The sequence below is a fragment of the Canis lupus genome, chromosome 8, assembly GCF_003254725.2.
Source record: "Canis lupus dingo isolate Sandy chromosome 8, ASM325472v2, whole genome shotgun sequence".
NCBI lineage: Eukaryota > Metazoa > Chordata > Mammalia > Carnivora > Canidae > Canis > Canis lupus.
In genome coordinates this window covers 938,666-964,412 of record NC_064250.1, presented here as the reverse complement: position 1 = coordinate 964,412, position 25,747 = coordinate 938,666, and the positions used below count along the sequence as shown (strand labels likewise).

The 25,747-nt window shown below is 39.7% G+C and overlaps 1 protein-coding gene across 3 annotated transcripts in view; it reads left to right on the top strand.

Moving 5' to 3' along the window:
- CATSPERB (cation channel sperm associated auxiliary subunit beta) overlaps positions 1-25,747 on the top strand; it is a 149,362-nt gene that overhangs the window by 101,582 nt on the left and 22,033 nt on the right. For all 3 annotated transcript variants that reach the window (XR_007412245.1, XM_025467827.2, XM_025467826.2), the window contains exons 18-21: positions 9,038-9,228; positions 11,267-11,602; positions 18,713-18,852; positions 23,689-23,886. Coding sequence is in view for 2 of the 3 variants with exons in the window: in XM_025467827.2 (XP_025323612.1) it covers positions 9,038-9,228; positions 11,267-11,602; positions 18,713-18,852; positions 23,689-23,886 (865 nt within the window). In the remaining variant the exon portion in view is untranslated. The remainder of the gene's footprint in view (positions 1-9,037; positions 9,229-11,266; positions 11,603-18,712; positions 18,853-23,688; positions 23,887-25,747) is intronic.

The window sequence follows — 25,747 nt, the reverse complement described above, 5'->3', positions numbered from 1 at the left end:
TGAAATTGCCAGGTCATATGGTAATTCAGTGTTTAATATTTTGAGGAACCTTCAGACCAGACCACTTTCCACAGCAGACACAGTGTTTTATATTCCCATCAACAAGGATTCCAGTTTCTCCACATTCTGGCTAATACTTGCCACTTTCTGTTTAATTTTTTTGATAATAGCCATCCTAGTGGATGTAAGGTGGTATTTCATTACGGTTTTGATTCCCATTTCCCTAATGACTAGTGATGGTGGGCATTTTTCATCTGCTTATTAACCATTTATATATCTTCACAGGAGAAATATCTATCCAAGAACTTTGCCCATTTTTAAAAAAAAGTTTGATTGATTGATTGATTTGAGAGGGGAGTAGAAGGAAAAGCAGACTCCCCATTAAGCAGGGAGCCTGATGTGAGATTGGATCCCAGGACTCTGGGATCATGACCTGAGCCAAAGGCAGACTCTTAACTGACTGAGCCACCCCCCACCTTTGCCCATTTTTAAATCAGATTGTTTTTCTGTTGTTGAATTACAATGGGTTTTAGGTTTGTTTGTTTGTTTGTTTTGCAAGGGTATGATGTTATCCATATCATCTTACTAGCCGCCTTACAAACCCATACTTGCCTGGTATGTGATTTTTTACTTCACCTGCTTATATATTTCTCATAAAAGACTTACATGGATTTTATGGTTTTTTTAGCCAATCTAACAATTTTTGTCTTTTAAATGGAGAGTTTAGTCCAATTACACTTAGTAATTTTTTACTAATATATTTGGTTTTTAAAAATGTTTTACTTATTTATTCATGAGAGACACACAGAGAAGGACAGAGACACAGACAGAGGGAGAAGCAGGCTCCATGCAGGGAGCCCGATGTAAGACTCCATCCCAGGACTCCAGGAACACACTCTGAGCCGAAGGCAAGAGCTTAACTGATGAGCCACCCAGGTTCTCCTTTACTAATATATTTGAATTCATTTTTACCATATTCTTTGTTCATTTTTACTGTATCTTCTTGCTTATTTATTTTTAATTCCAGTATAGTTAGTATGCAGTATTGTATTCATTTTAGGCATATAATATAGTGACTCAATTCCATACATTACGCACTGCTCATCACAGTAAGTGCACTTCCTAATCCCTATCACCTCTTTCACTCATCACCCCACCCAACTCCCCTCTGATGACCACTGGTTTGTTCTTTGTAACTAAGAGTTATGTTTACCTTATCTTGAGGTTCTTTTTCTTCTCATTCCTTTTTTTTTTTCTTTGACTGGGTTGAGACTTTATATTGTTTGGATTTTTGTTTTGTTTTTGTTTTGAGAATTTTTTTCATGTTATGCAAGATTTTTACATGTATGTTCAAGTAAAGTCTAAAATTAATTGATATACTTTTAAAAGATTTATTTATTTATTTTAGAGAGACAGCACATGCAGGAGGGGAAAGGGAAGTGGGAGAGAGAGAAAGAATCTCAAGATTCCCTACTGAGCACAGAGCATGTGATCCTGAAATCAAGACCTGAGTTGAAACCAAGAGTCAGGTACTTAACCAACTGTGCCACCCAGGTGGTGTCCCTAAAATTATTATTTTTTCATCCCTGCATCTATAACCCCAAGCCCTAGATGTCTTGTCTGTCTCCACTCTATTTTCTTAGGATGAGTCTAACTCTGATCCTATGCCCCCCAAACCTCAGGAGACAGGTCAGGTTACAATGTGTTTCCCCTGAAGTTCCTCTTGGCTTATCACGACAGAAGCATTTTTTTTCTCCATGTTGAGTGGCATGGAGATGAGAGGTGAAATGCACAGCACACCATTACTAACTACTGCCTTCTTTAAAGTTGTAAACTTATTTATCTTAAATAATCTAGCTTTTTAAAAAAAATTTCATTGGAGTTCAATTTGCCAACAAATATCGTATCACCTAGTGCTCATCCCACCAAGTGCTCGCCTCAGTGCCCATCACCCAGTCACCCTAACCCCCGGCCCACCTCCCTTTCCACTACCCCTTGTTTGTTTCCCAGAGTTAGGTGTCTCTCATGTTTTGTCACCCTCACTGATATTTTCACTCATTTTTTCTCCTTTTCCCTTTATTCCCTTTCACTAATTTTTATATTCCACAAATGAATGAGACCATATAATGTTTGTTCTTCTCTGATTGACTTATTTCACTCAGCATAATACCCTCCAGTTCCATCCACGTTGAAGCAAATGGTGGGTATTGGTCCTTTCTAATGGCTGAGTAATATTCCATTGTATACATAAACCACATCTTCTTTATCCATTCATCTTTCGATGGACACCGAGGCTCCTTCCACAGTTTGGCTATTGTGGACATTGCTGCTATAAACATTGGGGTGCACCGGCGTTTCACTGTAGCTATATATTTGGGGTAAATCCCCAGCAGTGCAATTGCTGGGTCATAGGGCAGATCTATTTTTAACTCTTTGAGGAACCTCCACACAGTTTTCCAGAGTGGCTGCACCAGTTCACATTCCCACCAACAGTGCAAGAGGGTTCCCCTTTCTCCACATCCTCTCCAACATTTGTTTCCTGCCTTGTTAATTTTCCCTATTCTCACTGGTGTGAGGTGGTATCTCATTGTGGTTTTGATTTGTATTTCCCTGATGGCAAGTGATGCGGAGCATTTTCTCATGTGCGTGTTGGCCATGCCTATGTCTTCCTCTGTGAGATTTCTGTTCATGTCTTTTGCCCATTTCATGATTGGATTGTTCGTTTCTTTGGTGTTGAGTTTAATAAGTTCTTTATAGATCTTGGAAACTAGCCCTTTATCTGATATGTCATTTGCAAATATCTTCTCCCATCCTGTAGGTTGTCTTTGAGTTTTGTTGACTGTATCCTTTGCTGTGCAAAAGCTTCTTATCTTGATGAAGTCCCAAGAGTTCATTTTTGCTTTTGTTTCTTTTGCCTTCGTGGATGTATCTTGCAAGAAGTTACTGTGGCTCATTCATTTGGGGAATATAAATAATAGTGAAAAGGAATAGAAGGGAAGGGAGAAGAAATGGGTAGGAAATATCAGAAAGGGAGACAGAACATAAAGACTCCTAACTCTGGGAAACGAACTAGGGGTGGTGGAAGGGGAGGAGGGCGGGGGGTGGGGGTGAATGCGTGACGGGCACTGAGGGGGGCACTTGACGGTATGAACACTGGGTGTTATTCTGTATGTAGGCAAATTGAACACCAATAAAAAATAAATTTATTATTAAAAATCATTTACACATTTTTAGTAAGGCTATTCATTAATTCAGTTAATAGTTATTGAGTGTCCATTATGTGTCGAGTCTTATACGGGGACTGGGAAGATTGTAGTAAGTAAAATAGACAAGGTCCTTACCCAAATGAAGACATTCTAATGACCAGAGACAGGTGACAAATAGATAAGCAAAAAAACCAAAATAGGGTCTTTAAAAAAATATTTTATTTATCCACGAGAGACACAGAGACAGAGACACAGGCAGAGGGAGAAGCTGGCTTCCCAGAGGGAGCCTGATATGGGACTCGGTCCCAGTACCCCTGGCTCATGCCCTGAGCCAAAGGCAAATGCTCAACCACTGAGCCACCCATGTGTCCTTAAACAAAATAGTTTTAGATTTAATATATCCTAAGAAGAAAATAAATTTGGTGAGAAGGATCATCAAAGAGCTGAGAACAAAGAGCAAAGAGCTAAGGAAAAAGCTTTCCAGTCAAAAGAAATTGCAAGTGTAGATGCATGCAACAAGAAAAAATTCAGTATCTTTAACAAGCAGAAAGGAAGCCTATGTGGCTGGTGCATAGTGAGATGGTGTGGTGGGAAGGTAATCAAGGAGGTAGGCAAGTGTCAGATCATATAAGTACCTTAGTCTACATGAGGAATTTAAATTTTATTCTGGGTGCCAAGCCTGGAGAGTTTTATGGAAAGAATGATTTATGCTTTTGAAAGATCTCTTTGACTACTATGAGAAGTACGGGACAGGGTGAGACCAGAAGTTTCCAGGCCTTTTGGAAAGCTATTGAAGTAACATAGGTAAGAGATGAAGGTGGCTGAAGCAGGTGCACTTGAGAGAAGACAGGATTTGATGGTAGGTTTCCTGTCAGAGGTATGACCAGAAGAACCATCCAGAATGATCAGGGTTTCTAGTTGCAGCTGGGTAGATGATGCCATTGTTTCCTGAAATGAAGAGTGCAGGATTATGCAGGGTAACCGAGGGCTCCGTATTAGAAATATACAGTTTGTGTTGTTTGTTAGGTACCAGGTAAACATGTGAAGTTGGTGGTTGGATGGATGCATGATTTTGTTGCTCACAGCCAGAACAGGAGCTCTGCCAAATGCAGTTGTTTGGCTTTAGATGCATCTGTACAGAGAAGAAAAGACCTAGGGTACTCCAGCAAGAAAGAGCAGGTAAGGATGGAGGCCCTTGCTAAGAGGGCTTAGAAGGAGCAGTGCGTGAGACAAAGGGAAAACCAGGAAAATATGAGGCTGTATAAACCAAGAAAGGTGGGTGTGTTTTAAAGTGTGGAGCAGACAGTTGTGACCCAGACTGTGAAAACTAAGGACAAAGACGTGACCCTTGGAGTAGTAACACCCTAGGCTATAGGAACCTTGATTAAAATAGTTTTATTGGGGGACACCTGGGTGGCTTGGTCAGCTGAGTGTCCGACACTTGGCTTTGGCTCAGGTCATGATCTCAGGGTCATGATTTCTGGGTCTCAAGATTGAGCCCTGCATTGGGCTCCACACTCAGCAGGGAGGTGGCTTAAAGATTCTCTCTCTCCCCCCCTCTGCCCCTCCTCCTGTTCTTTTTTTCCTCTCTCAAATACATAAATGAATCTTAAAAAACCCAGCGTCATTGAAGGTAGGAAGGGGGTGGGGGCAGGAAAGCATCAATCTTTGAATGGGAGCTGTGCACATGTAGGTAGTTAAGTCTGATGATGTTTGTCCTTTTGTAATATTTTCCCCACTTAGATACTCCTCTGCCTCAGGAACTCCCTGACACCTCTAATTTTAAGCCCATTATTCCAAATCCCCTTCCCTACTCCTTTAAAACCTGGTTTCCTACCTCTCCTGGGATGGTAGAGCGTGATTACCCCCAAGAGCAATCCTAGACACTTGAATAATGCACACCAGTGGAGGAGGGAGACAGCTTTGGTAGTTAAGGTGGCTGCCTGCCCATTGGTCATTGACTTCAGATGCCAAGAGGCTAAGTTTTTTTTTTTTTATCATCAATACACTTTTTTTTTTTTTGGAGAAGTTTTAGGTCCACAGCTAACTGAGCAGAAAGTACAGAGTTCTCGTATACCCCCCTCCACACCCACACCCACACCCCCTTCCACACTACCAATGCCCTCCATTATTGTGGTGCGCTTGTTACTACCTATGAACCTACACTGACATATGACCATCTGGATGCAACACAGATATGTATCCGTTCACCTACTGAAGGACAGCTTGGTTGCTTCAAAGTTTTTGGCAATTAGGAATAAAAGCCCTTAAAAAAAAAAAAGGAATAAAAGCCCTTATAAACATCCTTGTTTAGATTTTTGTGTGAGTTTAAGTTTTCAACTCATTTAGATCAATACCAGAAAATGTGATTGCTGGATCCCATGGTAAGAATATTTTTAGTTTTGTAAGAAACTGCTAAACTGTCTTCCAAAGCAGCTGTACAATTTGGCATTCCCACCAGCCGTGAATGCGAGTCCCTGTTGCTCCACGACCCTGCAGGCATTTGGTGATGTCCGCATTTTGTATTTTTGCCACTCTATTTTTTACTAATTTTTAAAAAATATTAAGTAGGCTCCACACCCAATGTGGGGCTGGAAGTAACAACCCTGAGATGAAGAGTCACATGCTCTACTGACTGAGCCAGCCAGGTGCCCCAATCATCTTTGCCATTCTGATAGGTGTGTAGTGGCATCTCATTGTCATTTTAATTTGCATTTTCTGATGACCTATGATGTGGAGCATCTTTTCATGTGCCTATCTGCCACCTGCATACCTACTTTAGTGAAGTATCTGTTCAGATCTTTTGCTATTTTTTAATTGGGTTGTTTGTCTTCTTACTGAGTTTGTAAGAGTGATTTGTACTGTAAGGGATCAGAATATACCACCCCAAAATATTCCAGTTTGGTATAAGGATTATTTTCAGTGGAGGCAATTGAGAAGAAGCAGACCCAAGAAAAAAATCCCTGACTTGAAACCCAAGTAGCCCCTTCATTAAAACACATGTGAGGACACTGGGACTCACAGGGATGGGGGTTTTACAGACATCACTCAACTGATAAATGACAGAGCTGATGCTTCTCCTCTGGTCTTCTAACAAAGAACATAGACTTTTATCATTTGTCTGAATTCTCATCTTAGAAAAAAACTGAAGAAAAAAGCCCAGCAAAGCAATTAAGCACACATGGAGAAAAAGGAAAAATTCTCAAATAAATAAATACATAACATCTTTGCAAAAAAGAAATGTAAAAAAAGAAAAAAGAGGGGTGCCTGTGTGGCTCAGTCGGTTAAGCATCCAACTCTTGGTTTTGGCTCAGGTCATGATCTCAGAGTTGTGAGATCCCGAGTCAGGTTCCACACTCAGAGGGGAGTCTACTTGAGGATGTTCTCTCCCTCTCTCTCTCTGCCCTTCTCTCTGCTTGTGTTCTCTCTCTCTCTCTAAAATAAATAAATCTTTTAAAAAAAGAAAGAAAATGAAAAGAAAAATTCTCTGCCTTCCCCTTCCCTACCAGAAAAGGCAAGACGATCTGTAATCTCCAAAGATTCTATCAGCCTGGAGACCTGAGTGGCATCTGCATAATAAATCTTACTAAATAAGATTTATCTTTCATTAGTTTCCCTCATGTATTAACTTTTCTGCAAGTTGGCGCTCCTGAAAGCCTAAACCCCTTTTCCTTTGTCTTGTCATTTCTCTACAAATTTACTGTTCCTTATTAAAATGTTTTGTAAAACTGTGGATTCTAACCATCCCTTTGAGTCCCTTATCGCTGACTTTTCTCTGGTGTGTAAACGTGACACACAGATTAATAAATTCTATTTGTTTTCCTCTTATAATCTGTCTTTTGTCAGTATAATTTCCAGGGCCTTAGATGCAGAATATGGGGAGGTAGAGGGGAAACAAAAGGCTTTTTTTCCTTCTCTGCAGTTTATTTTGGATAATAATCCTTTATCAAATGTGTCTTTTGCAAATATCGGTGCCCCCTCCCATCCCGCCCAGTCTGAGGCTTCTCCTCTAATCCTGTTGACAATGTTTTTCACACAGCAGAAGTTTTTAATTTTAATCAAGTACAACTTATCAATTTTTTTCTTTCACAGATCGTGACTTCAGTGTTGTATCTAAAAAGTCATCCCCATGCCCAGGGTCATGTAGGTTTTCTCCTGCATTAATCTTGTACTGGTTTTATAATTTTGCATTTTATACTTAAGTCTGTGATCCACTTTGAGCTAATTTTTGTGAAGGGCGTAAAGTCAGTGTCTAGATTTATTATATTTTTGCATGTGGGTATCCTAAGTTAACATTTTAAAGATAGATTTTTTTCCTTGTACTTACTCATTGTACAAATTACCCAAAAGTCAGTTAAACATGGTGGCACCTGGGTGACTCAGTGGGTTAAGTGACCAACTCTTGATTTGGCTCAGGTCATGACCTCAGAGTCCTGGGATCTAGCTCTGCACTAGACTCTGCACTCAGTGTAGAGTCTGCTTGTCCCTCACCCTCTGCTCCTCCATTCTGTCTCTGTCTCTCCCTCTCTCTCAAAGAAATAAAGCTTTCTAAAAAAGTCAAACATGAAAAAGCAAATTAAAATCACAACTGAATTCATTTTGATGAATTACCTATTAATCCTTTTAAATATGCATTTTAATTTTTAATTTTTTACTTTTTAAAGACTTCTTAAGATAAAATGTATGTAACATAAAGTGCACCATCTTAACCATTTAACGTATACCATACAGTAATTTTTAGTACATTCACAATGTTGTGCCATCATTACCACTAATTCTAGAACATTCCCATCACCCCAAAAAGAAACCCAGTGACTGCTCCGACTCTTCCCTCCCACCCCCTGGCAACCACAAGTCTACCCTCTGTCTCTATGATTTGCCTGTTACCCCAACTCCCCACCCACCTCCCTTTTCCACTACCCCTTGTTCGTCTCCCAGAGTTAGGACTCTCAAGTTCTGTCACCCTCACTGATATTTATGGGGAGAAGTATTAGGTTAACAGCATTTTAATTTTTTAATTAGCACTTTTAACCTTCTTTCATTTAGACATTATAAATGACCACTATCCTTATGTAATTAAAAATGCTTTCTAAATATGCTTTTAATTGTTGCATTTGTTCTAAGTAGATCATGTACTAATGTATTATCACTTACTTAATTTTCCTATCGTTGGCGTTTCTTCTAATTCTTATCATCATACCATGATGAACATCTCTGTGGAAAGCTTTTTTTTTTTTTTCTGTTTCAAGTTATTGTCTTAGGATAGAACCCTGTCACTAGACTTATGGAATCAGAGGGGATAAACATAATGCTAGAGCTCTTAATGCATAGTGTCAATTTGCTTTCTGGGAAGTTTGTACCAACTTGCAGTCCATCAGTAGTGGATGAGTGTCTATCTCCACTCAATTCTTGCTGCTCCTGAACCGTGTCATTTAAAAATCTTTGCTGGGATCCCTGGGTGGCGCAGCGGTTTGGCGTCTTCCTTTGGCCCAGGGCGTGATCCTGGAGACCTGGGATCGAGTTCCACGTCGGGCTCCCGGCGCATGGAGCCTGCTTCTCCCTCTGCCTGTGTCTCTGCCTCTCTCTCTCTGTGTGACTATCGTAGATAAATAAAATAAAATAAAAATCTTTGCTAATTTAATGGGTGAAAAACTGTATTCAGTTGCTATAGGTGGTGTTTCATTGATTGCTAGTGAGGTCGAAAAAATGTTAACCAAGTATTCATTTGTTGACCATTTGTGGTACATTTTGTAAATCCAATGTTCACAGACTCACTCATTGAAACTACTGTTTTATCCAGATGGTTTTATTTTTGTTGATTTGGTTTTTAGGAAAACCGGAACAGCTTACATAAGAAAGGTATTACAACATAACACTCCTGAAGGATTTTTGTCTTCTGTCATTGCGGAAGTGATAGACCCTTTTGGAATAGAAGAAGCGAATACAAGCTCTTGCTTGTTTAGTTCCCTTTCTGTTAGTGAACTTGGAAATGTCTCCTATAAACTTACTCTTCAACCACAAAGTAAGTGTAATAATACAGTACAACTCTGATGGCTAGAAAAAAATTAAAAATCATCTTTTGGGAATATTGTTCATGCACATTTATAGGTGAACAGTAGATTTCAAAATTTAGTCCCATTGGTAATCTACTAAAGCCTACAAATGGTTAGGAGGAATTTTTGATTTCTAATATAATACAACCTAGCAATAATTTCATTGATATTTCATCAATAGTAGTGCCTGTCATTTATTTCTATAATGTTATTTTGTCTTCAGCAGTATTCAGAAGTGAAAGAAAATAGGAAGTCCAAAAAAAGGGAAGAAATAGAAAATAGGAAGTCCATGTATATTTTGCCCTACATACTAAAATAATCACGTAGAATATTTCTATTCAAAGGATTATGTATGATACAAAGCCAAAGCTAGTACAGTTTATTCTAAGGATTGGCTTCTATTGTGAGTAAATGAGAAGCCACTGGAGAAAGTAACATGATTGGACTTAGGTTTTAACAAGATCACTTTGGCTCCTGCATTGAGAGAGGACTGGGCAGGTGGAGGAAGGAGGTCAAGAAGGAAAGCCGAGATATCAGTTTCATGATTGCAGTAATCAAGAGAGAGATTATATCAAATGTAAGATACTTGTTACTTATCCAAGTAGAGAAATGAGGTTTATATTTAGGAAGACACACCTGGAGTTCAGGCAAGGCATCTGGACGGGAGATAGAAATGTGAGCAGTCAGTATCTGTATGACAATTGATGTTATGAGACCAGATGACATAACCTGGAAGATGAGTATAAATATGGAAAGGAAAAGGTCTAAGTTGCAATCTCTGGTTTTGCAACAATTAGTGATTAGAGAGATGGGAAAGAGTCAGGAAAGGAGAGCGGGTGGTCTGCTCAGAGAAGAACTAGGAGAAAGTGTCTCTCAGAGACACTGAGAGTGAGGAAGGTCTTTCAGGAAGAAGAGAAGTAGGTCAGGGGAGATGAGCAAGGAAAACTAGCCAGCAGATATGGGCAGGTGGTTGGTAACCCTGACAAAAGCTTTTGTTGGGTGGAGTAGTGTAGACAAAAATCTGATTGGATTAAGTTCTAAACAGTAAGGGGAGGGGAGGAATTGAAGATACTGAATGAAAGCAACTTTCTTGGGGGAATTTTGCTTACAAGGGGAGGAGAGAGATTATGTGACAGTTGGGGAGGAGAGAGATTATGAGTCAGTTAGTCATCTGACTCTTGGTTTCTGCTCAGGTCTTGAACTCAGGGTCCTGGGATTGAGACCCACTCCACATTCAGCAGGGAGTTTGCTTGGGATTCTCTCTCTTCCCTCTTTTATCTTCCTCCTCTCTCTCCAATAAATAAAAATAATAATAAAGTGGGAGAAATTAGAGCATGCTTACACAATAAAGGAAATTATGAGGGTGTCTTCTGACTACTTCTATTTATTTTTTCAGAATGAGTACATTGGTGGTTTCATGACCTATCAAAGACATTTGATCATGGCGAACCCCCCTTCCTTGAAACAGCCTTCTTGTGATTCCCCTTACATCCTCTTACATGATGGTGCTCCTCATAATCCTGCCCTAAAGTCTAGTTTCTTTTAAATTCTCATGCTCTTCCTAAACAATTATTCATCTACTCAACAAATATTTGTTGAGCACCGTCTATGTGATAGGCAGACCTCTAGGTCCTAGGGAAACACTGGCTATGTTATCCTTTGCTCATAGAATCACAATAAATATTCTAAGTTATTAAGGCTCTTGGCAGTTCTAAGTAAAGAAATCAGCTTTCTTATAATTACTTAGCCCTACGTGGGTGTTTTTTTTCTGCTGAGGATTTTATAGAATTAGTTTCATAGTAAAGATTCAAATATAGATTTGCACTTGACATATTTGTGATACTCTTTCTACAAAATAATTTGAATTCCAACCTCAAATCTGGCCAATGTGTTCTTTGGTTAAGACCATAGTTTGAAAACTCAAATAATGTTTTCATCAATTACGTCCACCAGTATGCTTGAAGAACATTAGCTATTTTATTTTATAATAAATTATTCCTGTTTTAGATCCAGGCATTAATTCCTCATTTCAAGATCTGGATATAGAGAAGACTGTGGTGATTCCTGGTTACAGCAGCTTCCTGATCACAAACATTTTAGATGCTAAGAATGCTTTGGCTATTGCTACTATGCCTGAAAGAATACTCAGCAATATTACCTTCCAAAAAGACTCCTGGTTCTTATATAACCTGGGGCACAGGAATGGACGAATTTGGACTATATATGCAAAACCATGTAATTATTGGTTTCAACATGATGATTCTCTATCCCTCAATGTCCTGAAATACATTGATCTGGGGAAATCTCATACTTTAAAAGTTAAGGTCATACCTAATACAAAAGGTAAGTTTATTTTTATTGGGAACATCAAAGGGAGATGATGTTGTTTTTCTTGAATGTAAAATATACTCTGATATTTCCATTATCCTTGGCTTACATAATAGCTGGCATTCTACTAGTAACAGTATTCGCTTCTAATTCTTGATTACTTACTACATGTGAGTCTAGGTACTTAATTATTTTTATGTATTTTTTATTTAATACTTACAACTCTTAAAGGTGAGATTTTTAATCCTTTAAAAATGAGGGTAAGTTAGCAGCCTAAGGTTACACAGGATTTTAGTTTAGATTTTTGCTGTCCTCTGAAAAGAAAACCATTTAGTTACTTCAGTATTGTCATAGTTATTTCAGGTATTTATTTTAAGCCAAAAAAAATGGCTTTTGAGTAATGTTCTATTTTCGTCATTTTTCCATGGCATTTATTCATTACAAAGGTAATATGAAACTTATTAAAATGATGGAGAAACAGCATACCGGAAAAATAAAATAAAACAAAAATTTTAGTAAATATCTGAGCTAGAAAGAGAGGAAGGGAAGATGAAGGGAAGGGAGGGAAAGAGAAGAAAATACTGTCACCAAAAATGAATGGGGAATTCAAAGTCAAAGAAATGAGCTACTTAGTTGCTCCCTGAGGATGTGAGTCCCAGGTATGGGCCATATAGGCAGAAGAATGGAGTTTAATGCCCAAGCATTAACAGAATAGACTTTGTGGTAGGAGGCTGGAACCAAGATATTAAGTAAAGCTAGAAGTTTAAATCATGAAAAAGGGGATCATGAAAACTCTACCCACCAACCCAAAGAGGGAGCTCAGGGGATTATCATCTCCATGAGACTCAAAGTGGAAAAAAAAAGGATCTCTGGTAAAAACCCCAAGTTCCAAGACTCTATTACCCCAAGAGACCACAAACCAGTTGTTGGAATCCAAAGCTGAGAAATAATTATAGCACATAGGCCCCAGTCTAGGCAAGCATAAAACCCTTGGTAGGAATACTTCCATAATCCAGGGAACATAGATTTCCATGGAAAAATTAATCTCCTTTGAACATGAATTGAGAAAAACATTTTAAAACTATGTAAGAAAATGACCTAACATAAGAAAGAGTCCACAGGCTCTCTCTCTCCAAGAACTTGATCTTTATTTTTATTTTATTTTATTTATTTATTTATTTATTTTTAATTTTTAAAAAATTTTTATTTATTTATGGTAGTCACACACAGAGAGAGAGAGAGAGAGAGAGGCAGAGACACAGGCAGAGGGAGAAGCAGGCTCCATGCACCGGGAGCCCGACGTGGGACTCGATCCCGGGTCTCCAGGATCGCGCCCTGGGCCAAAGGCAGGCGCCAAACCGCTGCGCCACCCAGGGATCCCTATTTATTTTTTAAGTAGGCTCCACACTCAGCATGGAGCCCAACACAGGGCTTGAACTCATGACTCTGAGATTAAGACCTGAGATCAAGAGCCAGCTGCTTAACTGACTGAGCCACCCAGGTATGCCATGAACTCAATCTTTAATTTCCAAGGACTTGAGATAATGGAAAAATCAGAAAGACACTATAAAACAAGTATATGTAGAAATCTCAAATGAAGATATATGAACCATAATGAAAGGACTTTTAAGGACTTTTAAGAAGGCCTCATGTGAAAAACAGAACCAAATATGACTTATACAGATGAAAATTATAAAAAAAATTAGAGGACATTTCTTTCTGTTTCAATCAATATTGTAGACTTAAATACTGTTAAAATAAACATTTCCTCTTAAAACCCTTAGAATCTTTTCTCATTGGTTATATGACTAATTGTCCATATTTCCTTCAAGTAATTTTAGAGTTTTAATTTTATAGTTTTAACTTTCCATCCAAGTCTTTAGTTTATCTAGATTTTGTTTTGATATATTGTAGGTGGTCAGCTAATTGTTCCAACATCACTTCTTGAAGAGTGTGTCCTGTCTTAACTGGTTTCAGAATACAGTAAACAATTGACCTGTAATTTTGACCATTCTGGATTTTTTTTTCCATTCTGGATTTTTAAATCTCTGTTCTTTTTTTATTTCTTTATATTCTGTTGTGCACAAATTCCACAGTGTTATAAGTATTTTAGCTTTAAAATATACCAGATTCATTGTTGGATGGTTTGATGGAAGCAAATAGTAACCAGCAAATCAACTCAATTGCCTCTTTGTAAAGAAAAGCCCAGTGCATGCTACTCAAAGGGTGGGTACCTAGACCACCCACATCAGCAGCAACTGGCTGCTTGTTAGAAGTGCAGAGTCTTTTGTAGTTCCACACAAATTTTAGAGGTGATTTTCTAAGTCTGTAAAAAAATCCTATTGGAATATTGATATGGATATTACATTGAGTCTGTAGGTCACTTTAGGTATGAATATTTAAACAATACTAATTCTTGCAATTTATGAACACAGGGTTATCTTTCCATTTATTTGTGTCTTCTTAAATTTCTTTCACTGATGTCTCATGTACAGGTCTTTTACCCTCTGTTAAATTTATTCCTATGTATTGTATTCTTTTCAATGCTATTGTAAATGGGACCATTTTCTTAATTTCTCTTTTGGATAGTTCATTGTCAGTGTATAGAAACACAACTGATATTTGTATTTTGACTTTGTACTGTACAACTTTACTTCTCTCTATGTAAGATCCTGCCATCTACAAACAGAGACAATTTTACTCCTTCCTTTCTGATTTGGATTCCTTTTATTTCTTTTTCTTGCCTAATCATTCTGGGTAGGACTTCCAGTACTATGTTGAAGAGAAGTAGCGAGAGCAGTGCATCCTTGTCTTGTTCCTGATCTTAGAGGCAAAGTTTTAAGCTTTGAGTATGACAAGTATGATGAATATGAATATGGTGTTAGCTATGGTCTTGTCATATGTGACATTTATTGTATTGAGATACATTCCTTCTATATTTAATTTGTCAAGAGGTTTTTATCATGAATGGGCATTGAATGTTGTTGAATGCTTTTTATGTATCTGTTGAGATGATCAATGATTTTTGCTCTTTATTCTGCTAATGTTCTATATCACATTAAAGACCCTGAGTAGCTAAAGCAGTCTTTAGAAAGAACAAAACTGGAGGTATCACACTCCCTGACTTCAAACTATATTACAACACTATATTAATGAAAACCTTATGGTCCTGACATAAAAACCACACACATAGCCCAACGGAGCAAAACACAGACCCCAGAAATGAGCCCACACATATATGGTTAATTAATCCTTGACAAGGGAGCCAAGAACACACAGTGGGAAAAGGACAGTCTTTTCAATAAAGTGTTGGGGAAATTGGATAATCACATCCAAAACCATGAAAGTGAACCCCTATTTTACACCCTCACAAAAATTAATGAAATGGATTAAAGGCTTAAACATAAGACCTAAAACCATAAAACTCCTAGAAGAAAACATAGGGGAAAAGGTCCTTGACTTTGGTCTTGGCACTGACATTTCTGGTTATGACACAAAAATCAAAGGCAACAAAAACAAAAGTAAATAAGTGGGACTATGTCAAACTAAAAAGCTTCTGCACAGCAAAGGAAACCATCAGAAAAATGAAAAGACAGCCTTTGGAGTGGGAGAAAATGTTTGCAAACCATATGTCTGATAAGGGGTTAATATCTAAGCTATATAAGGAACTCATACTGCTCAATAGCAAAAAACAAAATCCCACAAATAATGCAATTTAAAAATGGGCAAATGAATAGACATTTTTCAAAGAAGACATATGGCCAACAAATACAGGAAAAGGGGTTCAACACCACAAATCATTAGGAAAACTCAAATCAAAACCACAATGAAATATCACCTCAAACCTGTTAGAATGACAAGTATCAAAAAGACAAGACATGACAAGCGTTGGTGAGGATGTGGACAAAAAGGGAACCTTCGTACACTGTTGGTGGAAATGCAAACTGGGGCAGCCGCTATGGAAAACAATATGGCAGTTCCTCAAAATATTAAAAATAGAACTACCATATGATCCAGCAATCCCACTTGTGGGTGTATATCTGAAGAAGACAAAATCAGTATTTCAAAGAGCTATCTGCACCCCATGTTCATTGCAGGTTATAATAGCCAAGATACAGAAACAACATAAGTGTCAGTTGATGGATGGATGGATAAAGAAAACAGGTGTGTGTGTGTGTGTGTGTGATGGATTATTATTAAGCCATAAAAAATAAGGAAATTCTGCCATTTACAGCAACATAGATGAAACTGGAGGATATTTTGCTAAGTGAAATAAGCCACATAGAGATAGACAAGAACTGTATCATCCCATTCAGATGTGGAATCTAAGTTTTAAAAGTCCAACTCGGGATCCCTGGGTGGCTCAGTGGTTTGGCGGCTGCCTTTGGCCTAGGGTGTGGTTCTGGAGTCCCGGAATTGAGTCCCACATCAGGCTCCCTGCATGGAGCCTGCTTCTCCCTCTGCCTGTGTCTCTGCCTCTCTCTCTCTCTCTCTCTCTCTCCTCTCTCTGTGTGTCTATCATGAATAAATAAATAAATAAATAAATAAATAAATAAATAAATAAATATCTTCAAAAAAATAAAAGTCCAACTCATAGAAATAGAATAAATGCTGGCTGCCAGGGGTTAGGTAGTAGAAAAAATGGACATGTTGGTCAGTGGATACAAACTTCTTGTAAAATGAACAAGTTCTAGGGGATATAACATATGGCTTGAGGCCTATAGTTAATAATACTGTATTGGGGGCACTTGGGTAGCTCAATCAGCTAAGCATCCGACCCATGATTTTGGCTCAGGTCATGATCTCAGGGTTGTGAGATCAAGGGTCATGAGACTGACCCACATTAGGCTCTGTCCTGGGTGTGGAACTTGCTTAAAATTTTCTCTCTCCCTCTCCCCCTCTCTCCCTACATTCTCTTTCCCTCAAAATTATAATTACAATGATGATGGTGATATACTATGTATATGTATACGTATGTATACTTGAAAAATTGCTAAGAGAATAGATCTTACATGTTCTCACTACACACACAAAGTAACTGTGAAGTGGTGAGTGTGTTCATTTAATTTTGGTGATCACTTTACAGTGTGTGTGTATATATACATATATATATATATGAAATCATCACGTTATATGCTTTAAATACATACAATATTCTTTGTCAGTTATACCTCAGTAAAGCTGAGGTGGGGGATGTGCAACCTCAGCCCTCTCCGCAGACCCTGGTAAATCAGAATCTGCATTTTAACAGAAATATCCAGTGATAGTTTAGGAATCACTGGCCAGGTCACTTTGGTTTAAAGGAAACTGCTACAGATGAGACTTCAGGCAAATGATTTTCTCCTTCTCAGCCCCGATTTACTGATTAGCAATGATGGCAGATAGACTACATGGTCTGTCAAATCTCTTCTTCTATTAAATTTCTCAGTGTGGAGCGATTCTAAGCAGGTGGCTTGCAGGCAGAAACTGGCCTGATGACATGTCATGTGACCTGCTTAGTTTTGTCTTGGCAACGGTGGGCTGATGGCTTCTGAAACTGAGCCATGCAGCTCAGTGTGATCATTCCTGTCCAAGTAACCTTTCCAAATGGAGGGAGTGAGATTTCTGTGAGAAAATATTTGTGAAGCTAACTTATTCTAAGAACCATCAGAGTTAACTCTATATAAATTACTAACTATATTTGTAGCCATTATGAAGCCTTCATAATACATCATGTAGATGATCTAGAATCTTGACTAGCTACTCATTATGAAATTGTTTGAAATTTTCATGACTAGACCATTCTCTTACACCATACACAAAGATAAACTCAAAATGGATGAAAGATCTAAATATGAGACAAGAATCCATCAAAATTCTAGAGGAGAACACAGGCAACACCCTTTTTGAACTTGGCCACAGCAACTTCTTGCAAGATACATCTAGGAAGGCAAAGAAAGCAAAAGAAAAAATCAACTATTGGGACTTCATCAAGATACAAAACTTCTGCACAGCAAAAGAAACAGTCAACAAAACTAAAAGACAGTCTACAGAATAGGAGAAGATATTTGCAAATGACATATCAAATAAAGGGCTAGTATCCAAGATCTATAAAGAACTTATTAAACTCAACAGCAAAGAAACAAACAATCCAATCATGAAATGGGCAGAAGACATGAACAGAAATTTCACCATAGAAGACATGCACATGGCCAACAAGCACATGAGAAAATGCTCCACATCACTTGCCATTAGGGAAATACACATCAAAACCACAATGAGATACCACCTCACACCAGTGAGAATGGGAAAAAATAACAAGGCAGGAAATCACAAATGTTGGAGAGGATGTGGAGAAAGGGGAACCCTCTTGCACTTTTGGTGGGAATGTGAACTGGTGCAGCCACTCTGGAAAACTGTGTGAAGGGTCTATTAACTCAGAGAGTTAATAATAGAGCTACCCTATGACCCAGCAATTGCACTGCTGGGGATTTATCCCAAAGATACAGATGCAGTAAAATGCCGGGACACTTGCACCCCAATGTTTATAGTAGCAATCTCCACAATAGCCAAACTGTGGAAGAAGCCTCGGTGTCCATTGACAGATGAATGGATAAAGAAGATGTGGTCTATATATACAATGGGATAATAGCCATCAGAAAGGACAAATACCCACCATTTGCTTCGACATGGATGGAACTGGAGGGTATTATGCTGAGTGAAATAAGTCAATCAGAGAAGGACAATCATCATATGGTGTCACTCATATGGGGAATATAAAAAAAAATAGTGAAAGATATCCTAGGGGAAAGGAGAGAAAATGAGTGGGAAAAATTAGAGATACAGAACATGAGAAACTCCTAACTCTGGGAAATAAACAAGGGATAGTGGAAGGGGAGGCGGGTGGGTAGACGAGGTGACTGGGTGATGAGAACTGAGGGGGGGCACTTGACGGGATGAGCACTGGGTGTTATGTGTTGGCAAACTGAACTCCAATAAAAAAAATCTACAAAAAAAGGGAATAAAAGAAATAAATAAAATTTTTATGATTTTAATATTTTTCTTTTTTAGTTTCTGAATTTTTTTTTTTTTTACTATAATTGGCACACAATAATTTAGTTTTAACCTATGGCTTTGTGTCCATAGGTGTTCGAACACTTGAAATACCGCTCCTGAAAGTCATTGTTGGAAATGCAAATTTGTTGGAAGTCAAAGTTGAAGGTTCTTTTGACGACACTGATAGTTACCTAATGAAAATTTCTGGGGCTAGCAAAGCTTTACGTCAAGTAAGGTTTCCTTTAATTACAAAAAACTCTATTAATTATGGAAAACTTACACTGTAAATTAAGAGAAGGAAGGGAAAATTTCACATAATCCTGCCTCTCAAGAATGACCAAGCCGTACAGCATTACACAACAGCGGCTCAGTGAGTGAGCTTTGGACAAGACTGCCTGGTATAGATCACACTCCTGGTGCTGTTGTGAATGTGGGAAGGTCCTTTACTATGGCTAAGTTTCCTAATCCACAAAATGTGTATGATAACACCTACCTCATGGGCAGTTTCTGAGAATTCAACGTGATCATTCAAATAGGGCACCTAAAACAATGTATGGCACATGGAAAATGCTCTGTCACTATGAACTGACAGTACTTTTCTTTTTTTCCTAAAACTGGGAGAGTGTTATATGTACACTTTGAACATGTTATCCCTTCCACTTAACTGTATGATTTAATCCTTTTGAGTTACTAAATATTCTTCTACAATGCCAAAATTATTTTTATCATGGAGACTTTCAGATATAGACCAAAGCAGAATTTTCTGTATACTTAGTACTCAAATGATAGTCAAGACTTTGCTATTTTTGTTTCATCATCCTCGCCCCACCTTTTGGGTTTTGGTTTATAGTCTGAGGTATTTTAGAATGAAAGCAAACTTGTAATTTCATTCCTTCCATAATTCAATATATATCTCTAAAAAATATGTGCATTATCTCTCATATAACCATTATGATGCAATTGTTGTTCCTAAAACTTTTTAAACTAATTTTTTGGTATCTACAAAATCTAGTGCATAATCAAATTTCCCAATTTTCTCAAAAAATATTTTGATGTTATGTTTGAATTGGGTTCCAAACCAGATCCACATGGTATGTGATTATTTTCTCTGAAGCATTGTAGGTACCAGTCCATTTTCTTCACTTGCCATTGAATTGTAGAAATTGGATCAGTTGTATTATAGAATATCCAACAGTTTGGATTCTTTTGTTTGCTTCCCTGTCTCTCATGTAATTTGTGCCTCTCTCCCACCGCAGTGATATTTCCTTTAATAGAACCCTATGTAGCTTTTGGTTCAATGTGTTTTGGTAAAAAAGTTTAAAGACATATCATTTTCAATGGCTATAGAGTATGGGGACAGAGGTATCAGAGTCTACAGCATCACTACAGTTATTAGTATTTCTACATTTAAGAAAAAAAATTGTTTGTTTTGAGAGAGACACAGAAAGAACATGAATTGGGGGAAGGGCAGAGGGAGCTGGAGAAGGAGAAGCAGACTCCCTGCTGAGCACAGGACCCTGGGATCACGACCTGAGCTGAAGTCAGATGCACCCAGGTACCTCAGCATTTCTACATTTTTAAAATTCCAAAAATACTTTAAAATTTCCAACATAATTCATCAAATTTTGCTGAATATTTAATATTGTTCAAGGTTCAAGCACATGTATTGTGCATAAATTCCTCTTAAAAACATACCTTTGTGAAATACAGCGATTGTCAAGTGAATAACTTCTTTTCAGAATGTTATGCAGAAGTGATTTTATTTACATCATCCAAAAAAATGTCTAGGTGCTCATCAGTAAAGGATGGAAGCATCAGTGAGTTGGGTGCAATATTGGGGTTTACTGTAGGGGCACCTGGGCAGTGCAGTTGGTTAAGCGTCCGACTCTTAATATCAGCTCTTTTCAGGATCTCGGGGTCATGAGAGCAAGTCTGAGCAGAGCTCTTCACTCAGTGGGGAGTCTGATGGAGACTTTCTCTCTCTTTGCTGCTCCATACCCCACAGAAGAATAAAAAAATAAAAATAATGGGTTTATTTCATAAGTTTTCCTCTTTTTTCCTGTATATTTTTTGAGTTCGATTTGCCAATGTATTGTATAACACCCAGTCTCATCCTGTCAAGTGCCCCCTCAGTGCCCGTCACCCAGTCACCCCGTCCCCCCACCTGCCTCCCCTTCTACTACCCCCTGTTCATTTCCCAGAGTTAGGAGTCTCTCATGTTCTCTGATATTTCCCACTCATTTCCTCTCCTTTCCCCTTTAATCCCTCTCACTATTTTTTATATTCCCCGAATGAATGAGACCATATAATGATTGTCCTTCTTCGATTGACCTACTTCACTCAGCATAATACCCTCTAGTTCCATCCACCTTGAAGCAAATGGTGGGTATTTCTAATGGCTGAGTAATATTCCGTTGAAGACCACATCTTCTTTGTCCATTCATGGACACCGAGGCTTCTTCCACAGTTTGGCTATTGTGGACATTGCTGCTATAAACATTGGGGTGCAGGTGTCCCGGCGTTTCATTGCATCTGTATCTTTGGGGTAAATCCCCAGCAGTGCAATTGCTGGGTCGTAGGGCAGGTTTATTTTTAACTCTTTGAGGAACCTCCACACAGTTTTCCAGAGTGGCTGCACCAGTTCACATTCCCACCAACAGTGCAAGAGGGTTCCCCTTTCTCCACATCCTCTCCAACATTTGTTGTTGGGGGTGGATTGGGAGATGGTGGTGGTGACGAAGTTGTAGTGGCAGGAGAATGTAGTCTACCTAAGTGGCCCTAGAAGGTGATCTTCTTGCTTCTGAGTATATAGAAGATACTCAGTCCCAAATTCATATAAAAGAGCCATACTTGTAGAAAGCCCCAACATTGACCACCAAAACATAAATGAGATAAAATATTGGGGCAGAATGGTAAGGAAGAGAAAATATAATCTCACAGAATGAACCAGCACGGTTTTTTACTTGGTTCTGGGTGTATATTGTTCATGTTTTTTTGAAGGTATTCTGCCATTGTAGAACAAAATGAGGCAGAGAAAAAAAAAAACCCACAAAACAACAACCCATATCTTGCATATCTCCCCAAATTGAGTATGTTGAAGGGAATCCAGAAGGGGAAAATATATCTAGGACCTGTAATTGTAGATATATGAAAGTCAAAAAGGAAGAAACTTAAATAAAAGTGAAGACGTGGTAAAATATTGTAGTTAAGGTGGAAAAAGAGAAAAAATATTGGAAATTTTTAGTCTGATATAAAAATGAGTTGTACTGGAAGAAGGAAAAAAAATTTAAAAGTAGGGGGACCCTCTAGTTCTATATTACTGTTTCCCTTGGTACTGGAGCTTTCCAGTGCTGCTTGGTCGAGAACTTGCTCTTCCTGGGTTCTTCCAGCTGGTCTTCTGGGGGAGGGGCTGCTGTGCTGATTCTCAGGTGTATACACCTGGGGGAGATGCCCCGCCCCCTGCCAGGTGCTGGGCTCCGTGGGAGCTGTTGACCCCGTGAGGCCCCTGTTCCCTGGTGGCCCCAGCGTTCCCAGGCGCACGGTGACACCAGGAGGAAGGATACCACTGGAGGCCACCAGGTCTCCAGGCCTGTAGTCCGCTCCCCGCAGTAACCACCCGTAGCTCCCAGTCTGCACTGGCCTAGGTGCTCCTGCGGTGGTGCGGGTGCGCTGACCTGCACAGCTTGGGGGCGCTGGGGGCAGGAGCGTCCTCGCTGTCCTGGGCCCTCCCAGCCTCCGCCTGTCCCCGGGGAAGCGCAGGAATCGGGGCTGTGTCCCCGGCGCCCTGGGCTCGGGGCCTGCGCTGCTGGAATCGCGCTCCCGGGTCGCAGCTCCCACTGGCCGCAGGGCGCAGCCGCCTTGCCCGGAGCCCTTGCCGGACCGACTGGCTTCTCCGGGGGCCCCGCTGGGCGCGCGCTCCGCCCCTTACCGAGGTCGGCCGAGGCGGGGGGCTTTCTCCCTGGGGGCGCTTCCTGTGCTAGTGACCCCGGGAGACTGGAGGCTCCGCTGCCCCCGCTGCGGGCCTGGGCCTTTGCGTTGGGGAAGAGTCCGGGGCGGAGTTTTAAAGTCCCCACATCTCCGGGGCGGGCTCTGCTGTCCCGAGGCTCCCGCCGCCCCCCTAGCCTGGCTCCTCGCAGGGGCCCCTTTCCCACTTGATTCTGTTTTATGCTATTTTTTCCGCCTTCCTACCTAGTTAGAAGCAAAAACCCTTCTGTCTGTAGCTTCCGGCGGTTCTCTCTTTACATCTCAGGTGGAACTCGTAGGTGTTCAGGATGGTTAGGAAGTGATCCCGGTGGGTTGGCGGGGCCGGGTGAGGCGAGGACCCTAGTGCTCTGCCGTCCGGCCCCGCCCGCCTCTCTGCAAGTTTTTCTCATTTCCAGTGTTTGCCCACACCTGTCAGATTGCAATGTATTTCTTCCTGGAGGAAAAAGAAAAGATTTTCTGTTATGATTTATTCTCAAACAGATATTTATGGTTGAATGTATCCCTCTGTTTCTTTCTGTATAGCCTTTAGTTGGTCGCCCTGTTAGTCCACTTGGGCCGCCACAGCGAAATGCCACACACAAGGCGGGTTAAACAACAGCAGTTTATAATCTCACAGCTGTGGAGGGTCTGCAGGGTTGGTTTCTCCGGAGGGCTCACCCTCTGGCTTGCAGGCAGCCCTCCTTTCCCTGCATCTTTTTTTTTCTTTACCTGCCCAGAACAGCAAGGTTTTTAAAAATTTTTAATTAGAGTCAGGGTTGGGGAAGTTTATTTTATTTATTTTTGTGTATATATATATATATATATTTTTTTTTTATCAGAGTTTGCTGCATCTTCACCCAGTCCTTGCACCGCGGGAGTCTGGGTTCAAATTCCCTCTTGTTATAAGGACGGCCATCATATGGAATTAGGGCTCACCTTGATGGTGTCAACTTAACTTCATCCCCTCTTGAAAGGCCCTACTTCTGAGTATAGCTGCCTTCTGATATCCTGGGGTTAGAGCTTCTACAGATACATTTTGGGTGGACACGTTTCAGCCTGTAACAGTTACCTTAAATAACCTTACTTTCTTTGCATGTTTTCAGGGTTCAACCTCATTGGGATTAGTTGTTTGGGGAGCATCTACCCAGTGCTCTGTCACAACCATTGTGCCAACGTTGAAGAACAGCTGTAGTTATCTCAAATCTATGCATCACATTCCTAGTAAAGTTATCCCACTGGAAGACTGGATTAGTGGCATTCACAAAGACAGTCAGGGTTTCAATATGATCAAGACTTTGCCGGTAAGAACCCTAAATGGATGGTTTTAAGGTTACCGTGATATATTACTTTTTATGTAATTGGCTGGCCATCCATCTTAGCATTTCTTTCCTGAGATGCGCAAAACACTCCAGTTTATTGTTCAATCTCCCTGTCATCTTGAAGACGTGATGATTACTTATTTCTAAAATGCCAATACTTCCTGAAATAAGGATTTTTCCTGGTAACTTAGCCTCACCATTTTAAAAATAATTTTATGCTCTATTATGATGGCATAATCTTGGGGATGTTGTGTTATGTACATTATCTATCTTTATGTTGACCTGTCCCTGGTTCCCTCCTATTGGTTCCATTTTGATGTAGTTACAATTTTAATTTCTGCCCTGTCAGAATCTGTGACATTTTAAAAAACATATATTATTATTCTTTGCCAACTAACTAATTACTTATGATTTTCTCTGTAATGAAAAAAGCTACGGGGCCTCACAGGATAAACAACCCTCACTGAGCTTCACAGTGGCCTCACGGGATAAACAGGTTAAACAACTTTCACTGAGCCCTGCACCAGGCAGGGGGCTGAGCAGCTCCCCCAAGTGCTCACACCTGAGTATCAGCACAGCAGGCCCCTCCCCCAGAAGATAAGCTAGACGACAGGGGGAAAGCAAGTTATTCACCAAGCAACACAGGAAAGTTCCAAGGGAAGTCGAGGGATTTATAGTATAGAGAATCAGAGGATACTCCCCCTTGTTTTTTGTTTTGTTTGCTCCCCACCCTTTTTTCATTTCTCCTCTTTTTTTCTTCTTTTTTTTTCTTTTCTTCTTTCTCTTCTCCTTTTCCCAATACAACTTGTTTTTGGCCACTCTGCACTGAGCAAAATGACTAGAAGGAAAATCTCACCTCAAAAGAAAGAATCAGAAACAGTCCTCTCTCCCACAGAGTTACAAAAATTTGGATTACAATTCAATGTCAGAAAGCCAATTAAAGCACAATAATAAAGCCACTGATGGCTCTAGAAAAAAGCATAATGGACTCAAGAGACTTCATGACTGCAGAATTTAGATCTAACCAGGCAGAAGTTAAAAATCAATTAAATGAGATGCAATCCAAACTAGAGGTCCTAACGACGAGGGTTAATGAGGTACAAGAACGAGTGAGTGACATAGAAGACAAGTTGATGGCAAAGAGGGAAACTGAGGTAAAAAGAGACATGAGGATAGATTAAGGGAAATAAGTGACAGCCTCAGTGACGTTTAATTGGGGTTCCTGAGGGCGCCGAAAGGGACAGAGGTCCAGAATCTGTATTTGAACAAATCATAGATGAAACTTTCCTAATCTGGGAAGGGAAACAGGCATTCAGATCCAGGGAATAGAGAGATTCCCCCCCCCCAAATCAATAAAAACCGCTCAACACCTTGACATATAATAGTGAAGCTTGCAAATTCCAAAGATAAAGAGAAGATCATTAAAGCAGCAAGAGACAAGAAATCTCTAACTTTTATGGGGAGAAATATTAGATTAACAGCAGACCTCTCCACAGAGATCTGGCAGACCAGGAAGGGCTGGCAGGATATATTCAGGGTCCTAAATGAGAAGAACATGCAACCAAGAATACTTTACCCAGCAAGGCTCTCATTCAGAATGGAAGGAGAGATAAAGAGCTTCCAAGATAGGCAGAAACTGAAAGAATATGTGACCACCAAACCAGTTCTCCAAGAAACATTAAGGGGGACTCCATAAAAGAAAGAGGAAGTCCAGTGGAACAATCCACAAAAACAGGGACTGAATAGTATCATGATGACACTAAATTCATATCTTTCAATAGTAACTCTGAACGTGAATGGGCCTAGTGACCCCATCAAAAGGCTCAGGGTTTCAGACTGGATA